The sequence below is a fragment of the Ostrea edulis genome, chromosome 1 (genome assembly GCF_947568905.1).
Source record: "Ostrea edulis chromosome 1, xbOstEdul1.1, whole genome shotgun sequence".
NCBI classification, from domain to species: Eukaryota; Metazoa; Mollusca; class Bivalvia; order Ostreida; family Ostreidae; genus Ostrea; species Ostrea edulis.
Genome location: NC_079164.1, coordinates 96,773,809 through 96,784,631, shown reverse-complemented (window position 1 = coordinate 96,784,631; position 10,823 = coordinate 96,773,809). Strand labels below are relative to the sequence as shown.

Genomic DNA, 10,823 nt, shown 5'->3' with positions numbered 1-10,823 from the left:
ACTCAATGAAGATCAATGAAATTCAGATATGTATACAACCCTGTTATCGACAGAAGATCAAATAAATTTACTATATACCAAATGAGATGTTGAAAATTGTACAAATGTAGCGGTATAATACAGTATAACTCTGGCTGTTTGATGGGTTGAAACCTTCATCCGCAAAATTATATTACAGATCATTCATCGATTGACTCGAGGGATATGTCTATTGTAACGGTCGTTGGGCGAGCACAGTTTAATCTTGGGTGAACGTCGACTGAGTTATTGTATGTAAGTCTGGTGATTGATGACATTAATTCTACCTGAAAAAATTGGAATGGATGAATGTTCCGGCACATAATTTAAGGCGGTTTCTTGTTATCATTTTAAAGACTGTACTGTACTCACCATTAGAGACTTCAGAGTCGGTCGTGGATTTAAAAAAAATGAAGTAATATTTTATAGACGTTTTGACGTATATGCGAGATTTCCGAACAAAATGTTTGCGATATTTAATAACACGATGTGTGCACATCTAACAACTGGACAGGGGTCTCCCGGTACTGAGATCTCGGTTGGAGTTAAAGGATCGTTGGAAATAAATGAGGCATTTTGGCTAATTTTAGGATTTGGAGTGTTTGCCTCTTTACTGGCATTTGGATTTAGTGCGATCAGGAAGCACATTTACAAAGACAAGGTACGTGATACTATAAGTAAATACACACGAAATATTATTGATAGTAGAGAATATATTGCGTATGTTTTAAGGGGACATTAGTTGTATAGTAGGACGTAAAACTTTTTTTTTGAATTCTGAACCATTATTAGAATGCCGAAATGCGTTTTAAAATGATGATTAAAGTGATAGTAAAACAAGAAGCGAATTCAAATTGAATTAAGAAAATTATGTAAAATTTCTCCACAGTGTATCAGACACTATAACTTTCATACCACAACACTTCGTTTCTGTATAATCAAAAGAAATTCTAATGTCAGAATAAAATTGCCAGATATATGATATGAGAGGTGAGTTATGTACTTTAACGCTGTTTTAGTCATTTGGCAGCAATTAGCAAATATGACCTCGCAGTAAACAACCCTTTAAATCTAACGTTGTTTAGGAATCATTTGATCCTGAGAAAATTCCAGGGGACTGTTTTGAATTCAACGAAATTGTAGTGGCGTTTATACTCATTCAGTGACGTGTACACCCATAATTATTCAGTCATTTTGTAAACAGTAACAAACAAGATAGGAATATCGTAATTTTAAAGTATCACAACGTTCGGAAGGAACGGTCAGAGAATTAAGAATCTTCATTGTACCCGTTTATTCTCATTCTTTAATTCGGCAGCCATGCAATATTTTATTACGTGGCAGTTTTATATACATGTTCATAAAATTTCATAAATGTCACCACCTGGCCACTTAGTGAAAAGGCATACAGGCATTAATATAAACCTGTAGGACTATCGTAAGAAAAAAATAACGAGAAAATTGTCAATCACCATTTCCTCGCCATCTACCATAGGCCTGATTACTATGTGAAGTAACAGATGTAATTATGCCAGTATCATGATGATGAAATATACAGTGCACTCACAAGTAACTGTCGTCATTACTTGTACAGGTCAAATCTTAACAGTCGCAGATTATCCGAACAGCATCGAAAATCCATTGCCGTAATTTAGCCAATTTGAGGATTCTTGAAAATTCAGCCAATCAATGTCTCAATTTGTAAAGAGAATTCTCTCTCATTAACTACCCAACTCTGTGCAATGAAGTTTGCGCTCAGGAAGAATATGGTCTGTAAATCTGATTGTATATACTATAAGTAAGGAATAAACTAACTTTTAACGTAAAGAAATTCCTTTGTAATGAAATAGATACTGTTTGATTAAGTAATCCTTTGGTTAATTCTTGCATTCTGTTGAATTTTTCAATTCAAAAATGATGTATCAATAATTTGATTCTTTGGACTACCATTTTCAAAAGGATATATGTCTTTTACCGTATCATTAAATATTTGAACTGGTAAATGATGAAAAACCGAATTTAAGATCAGCTCAAAATCACACGGCCTCTCACGTCTGGTTGGCGTGGGTTCGAATCCCACTCGCGCCGGTGAGGGAGAAAGTTTCCCAGTTTACTTTCGGAAGGTCGTAGGTCTCTTCTCAGGTACATTGTATCTGGGTTCTCTCTTCCACCAAAAAAACTGGGCGCCACCAAATAACTGAAAAAATCTGAGGAGGAAACAATAGAACATATTTTATGGGAATGTGATTGTTTACACTATTTCTTGTAGAATTCAAACAATTTTTAGAAGATAAGACTGAGCGACAGATTACAATTACAAAGAAATCCTTTATTTTAGTTTGTATTGAAAATAATAGCGATATACAAAATACTATCATTTCATTTCTGAAGTATTATGTCTATACTGCAAGATGCACTAAGAAACCTTTAAACTTGCCCGCTGCAATATCACAAACGAGATTATTTTATGAAACACACAAATATATAGCATATAAGAATGGTGAAAAGAAAAAAATGACACTCAATGGAACAAATGGAACTTACTATTGACTTAAAACACGCCTCTCTCTCTCTCTCTCTCTTTCTCACTATCTCGAGCTCTCCACGCACATGCTGTTTTTGTTATCATTATATAGAATGTTAATATTTGTTTATTGTCATCTAATAAATGACAATATTTCACACAATACTGGTGTTATGTTATGTTGTTGTTCCATCATTATATGGAACTTTGCCAGAGCACCAAAATTACATAATGATAATTATATATGACTTGTTATATTCATGTACTTTATTATGTGTACAAAAACCAATAAAAAATGTTTCCCAGTTTACTTTCTGAAGGTCGGTGGTCTCTTCCCAGGTACATTGTATCTGGGTTCTCTCTTCCACCAATAAAACTGGGCGCCACCAGATAACTGAAAAATTGTTGACTGTGGCGGAAAACAGCAAACAATCAATGAGCAAGTTTTCCTGACTTTTTGTGATTGTGCTTGCAGATATTCATTTGATATTTGGTACATTGCTTTGCCATGGCAAGTTATAGATCAAATTTGAATTTCGTTACGGTCCGTTGATTTTTCATTAAGTTATGGCCCTTGGAATAAGAAAAATTGCACGAATTATCAGTTTTCCGGACTTTTTTTGGTTGTGCTTGCAGATATTCATTTGATATTTGGTACATTGCTTTGCCATAACAAGTTATACATCAAATTTGAATTTCGTAACAGTCCGTTGATTTTTCATTTAGTTATGGCCCTAGGACTAAGAAAAATAGCATTAATTATCATTTTCCGGACTTTTTTTGGTTGTGCTTGCAGATATTCATTTGATATTTAGTATATCGCTTTGCCTTAACAAGTTATAGATCAAATTTGAATTTGGTGACGGTCCGTTGATTTTTCATTAAGTTATGACCCTTGGACTAAGAAAAATAGCATGAATTATCAGTTTTCCGGACTGTTTTTTTTTTTTTTTTTTTTTTTTTTTTTTTTTTTTGTGCTTGCAAATATTCATTTGATATTAGGAGTTTTTGAGTTATGCAATTTTCCTTTTTGAAGGTAAGAAAAAATAGGTAATCTGTCTCTGATCATCGTGGAAATAAATAATCCGTCCTTTACCGGTATATAGATAAATGAATAATCTAACTTAAATTTAAGAAATATCTCGTCAAACGCAATAATCAAAAATATAATGCAGGGGCGAATCCTGCAATTTTTGAAAAGGGCGTGGGTTCAACCATTAATTTTGGTGTTTAAAGGGGGGGGGGGTCAAAATGAGTGATATTTACCCCATTTAGCAACATTTTCTGACGATCCGCCACTGGAATGACAAACAGAAAAACTGCTATATTGTAAACATTGGCCTGATTTCTTGGACATACATGTAGTCAAGTAGTGTACAACCAAATTTTGGTAAAATGTTTTGAGGCGCGAACTTCCCAGAACAATCCTGGACCATTCGATATCTGACATATTGGACAGTTTTCGACTTACTACTTACTTTCAAGATCTGTGTCATCACAAAACAAATCAACCAAATTTGTGTTTTTCTATGTGTTTATACATATCAGTAAATGTTAATAAAAGTGTTGCACGTCTCATGTTAATTTCCCTTAAAGGGACTGATTCACGATTTTCCCCAAAATTTTCTTTTTCGCTTTTAATGATCAAAATCTATTGTTTAATGTGTTTAAAAGAGTTCACATAAAAATTAAGGTTATACATTATCACAGAAGCTCATTTTAGAGAGTTTATTATTTGTTTTGTAAACAGAGATTGTGGTATGTTATTGTTTACGAAATGTTTAAAAGAAATGGATATCGATCTGAATTTATTATATCTTTCACATTTCAAGCATTTTTGGGGTAAATGTGTCATCTAAAAGTTAAAATTTGTGACAATGCAAAATTAAGATGCTTTATATTACAAAAATAAATATTTCACCTGTTTGTTTGTATACATAAAAAGACTCGAGTCTTTGTTTACATAACACAGATTTAAGGCTAAAATATTGCTTTTATTCTTGCATTCAGAAAGTCAAAATTTTGGCTGTTCATCTTAAATGAGTTATTTTTTTTAATGTTTACCATCAGAAATGAAAAATAAATTAAAGATATTCAAATATATGATAAAATCAATTGAAACTTATGTCTTGATTTAAACAATTTTGAAAATAAGTTTAAAAGATGTGTATTAACAAGAATTAGCGAAAAGAATTTGAGTTTAAATCAAGCAATACGCGATTTATATGATTTTTAGCGGTAAAATAGAGGGCTATCCCCGAATTTTCGAAAAACTGCCACCGTGAAACAAAATGAATTTAGTATGAACGCCTCTTGTTATGTTAGTGGTAAATTACACACATATAACTAGTGATCCTTATCAAATTTTGAGTAGTATATGATAATTCTGTGTCAAACACGTGAAAAAGTTGGAAGTTGGGGCTTTCGTCACGTCTTACCTATCCGAACAGATAGAGTGGAACGACGTTGTGGTGCCCTGAAGACTCCTCTCGCCCCACAGCGGGACACAATTAGCCACTGAGCTCTCCATTTCTTGCAACTGCATATGAGTCTATTCTATTTCATATCATTTTATAATTGTCTGAAGGGGCGTTAAGACTTATGTTTAAATATTTATTAAAAGAATTTTTATATCATAACTTTTAAATATGTAATGAATTAGGGTGGCCGAGAGGTTAGAGCGTTCGCCCCGCATGCGGAAGGCCGGGGTTCGAATCCCGGCCGCGACAGACCTAAGTCGTTAAAACCGGTAGTGACAATTCCATCGCCAAACGCTCGGCATTAGGTGGGAATGCCACGGGTCCTCGGAGATGACCTTAAAAACGGATGGCCTGTGTCACAGTATTTTAAGCCCTTCACCGGTCTTGGTGACGTCTCCATATGAGTGAAAATTTTTAAGCAAGATACAATCAATCAATCAATCGACCGAAACAATAATTTCTCATTTCCCCATAAGCTCTTTCTAACACAATCAAAGAGGGATCGGCCGCTCCTGCGGTCGATAAAAATTCCATTTAGTATTAAAACATTGCAGTTCAATAACAAAATAATCTCTTTTTTATTTTCAAGAAGTAGAACTCCAATCGCTAAGTCCTTATTACTAGATGAAGCAGACGAAATTACTGGAGGTACTTTTAAAGTTCATCAATTATCTCTTGTTGTCTCCAAGCACGGATTCATAAACAAGTATATAAGGCATTATCTTTTACTTTAGGAAGTTGAAACATCATATTTTAGCAAACAAACTATTTGTAGTTCGACATTTCATGCCTTTGTGATCTATTGAATTTTAAATAAAAAATTCTTTCATATACCATTAATTGCAAGGTTATATCATATAATGATCTTATTATTTACATGTCTTCCTTTATTGGGCCGTATGCGCCGAACATAGGCCTAAATTGTGCAGTCTTTCACCGGAAATGGTCTCCATGTGAGTGAAAACTTCTCGAGAGGAACGTTAAACAATATACAATAAATTCATAAGCTGACCTGTTTCCGTAGTCTTATGAAAATTAAGCCTCAGAAAAGTTTTCTTTTATTCACTCAAAGTAATAACAGTGTAATACAATTTAAGACTTGCGACTTTGTCTCATGAGACAGAATTTATTAAAGAAATAGAAATATTTTACTATGGCCCTTAACTCGATATTTAGATGTACATTGTACCTAAATATATATTTTATCTGTTAAGACATTTTATCTCTTAACAGTTTTCATTCACACGTCGATTAGATATAACTCCGTGAACTTGAAATAAAAGACACTACAGTCTTCCACATGTTTCATATTTGAATGGGTTGATTTCACCATCTACATTGCTAACTTCCTATATTTTGTAGCAATATTTCATTATCAACCGCATGTAGTGTTTTGTCTCCCAACTTATTCGATGCACAAAAGCATGTTCTACGTATGATCAATTTTTAAACCGAGGCAAGCTAGTGACAAATACATGTAAGTAGATATTACAGCGGTTTCATCATTCTAGTCAGCATTTCGCAAATTATATGGTCGTCCTAATGATCTTATTTGTAAATACAACCTATCACGAGGTAAAATGCTTCCGGACGTATTAAGCCGTTCTTTACATACTAGTAATAACTTTGATTACGGATTACTTCGTTTATGTAGTAAAGACAGACGATCATGACGGGCGTGACTGGTCAACAGAGGATGCTTACTCCTCCTAAGCACGTGATACAAGGGATACGTGTTTGCCCATCTCTTAGTTTTCTATTGTTTATAGCATTTACGATATTGTTGATTGATTGATGTTTTCCGCCACACTCTACAATTTTTATACGCCCGTCTTAAGACGGGACGTATTATGGTATGGCGTTCATGTCCGTCCGTTTGTCTGTCCGTCCGTCTGTTAGCTTTTTCGTGACCGACCCGTAACTTAAATACTACAAGGCCTAGAATCATCAAACTTTGTCTGTAGATACATCTTGGGTAGAAGGTGTGTCGCACATTAAAACCAGGTCACTGTGACTTTTCATTAAGAAGATATCCGTCTGTCCGTCCGTCTGTTAGCTTTTTCGTGTCCGACCCGTAACTTAAATACTACAAGGACTTGAATCATCAAACTTTGTCTGTAGATATATCTTGGGTAGAAGGTGTGTCGCACATTAAAACCAGGTCACTGTGACTTTTCATTAAGAAGATATCCGTCTGTCCGTCTGTCTGTTAGCTTTTTCGTGTCCGACCCGTAACTTAAATACTACAAGGCCTAGAATCATCAAACTTTGTCTGTAGATACATCTTGGGTAGAAGGTGTGTCGCACATTAAAACCAGGTCACTGTGACTTTTCATTAAGAAGATATGGCCATATATGACAAAAACTTGTCCGACTCATAACTTGAAAACTATTAGACCTAGAATCACCAAAATTGGTCAACTAATGCATCTTAGGTAGAAGGTGTGTCGCATCCTACTTTAAGGTCACTGTGACATTTAATTAAGTTGATATAAAAAAAAAATGTTTTAATGGGTACAATCTATACTGTTTACAATATGTGACGGGCGTATCATGTGCCGTGGCGGTGCACTTTATTCAGGTATCTAGTGGCGCCCAGTTTTTATTGGTGGAAGAGAGAACCCAGATACAATGTACCTGGGAAGAGACCACCGACCTTCCGAAAGCAAACTGGGAAACTTTCTCACTTACCGGCGCGAGCGGGACTCTAACCCGCGCCGACAGAGGTGAGAGGCCGTGTGATATTGAACCACTCGGCCACGGAAGCCCCTCATTTACGATATTCGCGGGTGTGACCTGTCAACAGGGGATGCTTATTCCTCCTTAACACCTGGTACCATCCCGTTTCTGTCCTACTATTAATTCTGTATCCTTTATAAACAGTCCTGACATCTAACTGCCAGTCTTCAAAAAAGAAGATTTACAAAAGAAGAAGAAGAAAAAAATCGTTTTCGACAATATTGTATGGTTGTACAGAGCGGCGCCTGATACCGGCATATTCTGTGAAACGCTTCATGAAAAGTACGCTGACGTGAAGATGTATTTTCAAAACTGAAATCCATTTTTTATTGGGAGTTGATTTTCAACTCCTCTATGCAGTCACTCGGCTCAAGGTAGTGTAGACCTTAGCACTTCTTTACAAACAGATGTAATTTGCAGCGTTAGCACCAAATAGGTCGTAAAACTTTTGAACGTATTACATGTTTAAATGCATAATTTCTGTAAAATTGACTTTTCTACCGTCGGTCAATTAAGTATGTAAATTGAGAAACAACCAAAATATCACTAGAAATACAATCTAATGTCAACAGCGATATTCGGCGCGGGTTCGAATCCCGCTCGTGCCGATAAGTTGGAAAGTTTCCCAGTTTACTTTCGGAAGGTCGGTGGTCTCTTCCCAGGTACATTGTAACTGGGTTCTCTCCTCCACCAATAAAAACTGGGCGCCACCAGATAACTGAAAAAATTTTGATTGTGGCGGGAAAAAAAACCCAACAACCCAGCAATATTTCACACAATTAAAAATTCCTACACGCAGACAGAATACCATCGATCATAATACAGTACAGGTCAAAAACACGGGGTCTCGCGGACTGCAAGTTCACGCTTTAGCGTGGGCATAGAAAAGTCGGTGTCTTTGAAGTTGAGTTTTCTATAACAGTTGCGAGGACCTTTCAAATTCAAGGACACATATACATGAACACACGTGTCCACAATCGGGAAATCAATCGATCGGCGGTGATAGTAGTGATACAAATACAAATTGAAGCGAACCAAAAATATCGTGCGTCACTACATTCAATGTTGGAGTGGCTGTATTCATGTTCCATTTTAATGATAAAACCAAGAAATGAGTTTATGAGGTCGACAGTAAATTCATTTTGATTATTTTAGTGTACAAGCAACCAGTCATGCAATTCAGACTTTTCCAAACTTTCAGTTGTAAATCAAATCAAATATTGATTTTAAAAAAAGAAGATATTTTGTTGTGCATTTTCAAGAAAATTTGTCATAAAAAGTTTGAAAATCAAACTACACACTATAGAATTTCAGGGGGTTATTTTTATACACATGTTCGGCAAAAAATGCACTTCAAGATGATATTGCACTGATTTAGAATACACGAAGTTCACAAAACTATATGTAAATTCTCTATGGCAAATCTTTTGGGATTTCTCTGACACAAGTAAACTTTATTCTATTCATTACAAAATAAGCAAACCGTGTACAGTGATTATTTCAAGACACATCGGACATTCAAAATTGACCCATTATCCCCCACTAAACAGAGAACTTCAGCCTGAATGTCTATCTTGTGACTCCATTAAATATACAGGTGACTCTCGATAACAAGGAAATTTCGGAAAGACCACATTTATTTATCATATTCATTTGTATTGTTTATTTGTGAACGATATGTAGCGAGGATGATAGTAACGAAAGTTCTTACGTTACTATCATTCATTTCTGTTACTATCATCCCCGCTGTTTTTCCAACGACGAATTTTCTGTTCATATGAGCCGTATAAAAGATAAAATAACACCTGATCGTAATTGTTGCTAGTGTATGATATTTCTTACCTACATATCATTCGCAAATAAACAATACAAATAGATATAATAAGTAAACGTGGTCTTTCCGGAATTTCCCTCCACCATCTTGTGATGATAGTAACGATCGTTACTAGCATCAGTTTACTGTGAATTTACAGTAAGTGTGAACGACTCAGCTTCTCAAGTTCATTCGAGGTCTCGGATAGTTGGTTTCAAAACAAATCTGTCAATGATGACGCATCAAGGAAAGAACAATCACTGCGATTGGACCAATATTTAAAGGGGCGGGAATAAAAATAATTTTAGATGGTCACACGTGTCTTTACACTAGCGTGTCTTTACATAATCTTTTAGCACGATGGAAGAGACTGCAAAAAGGGAAAACCAATACCAACTAAAACAATGACGTTGATTTTAAAAATTACATGCCGAGGGTTTATTTTATGGTAAAATCAGTAAGAAATTGGGCGTCGCAAAGGCCACGTTATAAAATTGTCAATCATGGGAACTATCGCCAACGAAGCTCACACCGGATGCACTTTTGTTTACCGAGTATGAAATTAAAAAGAAATCAAGTGTATATTAATAGAGAAATCAGACAAAATTTATTAAGAAGAAATATTTGTACCCCTGACATTGTACCAAAGGTGTCTTTAATTTGTAGACCTGCGAGAAATTTTTAGGGAAATGACTTTCAAGAAACTGCAAAGAAAATCCAAGAGAAGCATATTTCATCTGAACACAGGGACTCGTCACGAAATATTTGTCTTTTTAAAATTTGACATCGTCTATTCTATATTTACAAATAAATGTAAATATAGAATAGAGAGGGTCAATTCGTGAATTTAAACCGAGTCAGTTATATATATATATATATATATATATAGAGAGAGAGAGAGAGAGAGAGAGAGAGAGAGAGAACTCTAAACACTTTGTTGAAATATTTCGACCGTGTTACCGGTCTTCTTCAGTCGTGTTTTCGTGAAGAAGACCAGTAACACGGTCGAAATATTTCAACAAAGTGTTTAAGAGTTTTTTCTGTATTTTACTCCCAAAAAAAGAGACTATATATATATATATATATATATATATATATATATATATTGACGATAGCGAGTGTCGCGTTCAACGGGTAATCGCAATCATGGACATACCATAGGAGCTTGAAATTTTATCAATAAAATTAATAAAATGTACTTGATTGACCATAGCTCATGGCTTGGTCAATCAAGTACATTTTAATAACT

General features: G+C 35.0%; 1 protein-coding gene across 1 annotated transcript in view; it reads left to right on the top strand.

The window, feature by feature from the left end:
- Positions 1–505: 505 nt before the first annotated feature.
- Positions 506–10,823, top strand: part of LOC125672302 (uncharacterized) — a 66,981-nt gene continuing 56,663 nt past the window's right edge. The window contains exon 1 of the mRNA XM_048908523.2: positions 506–679. Within this exon, the coding sequence (XP_048764480.2) occupies positions 506–679 (174 nt within the window). The remainder of the gene's footprint in view (positions 680–10,823) is intronic.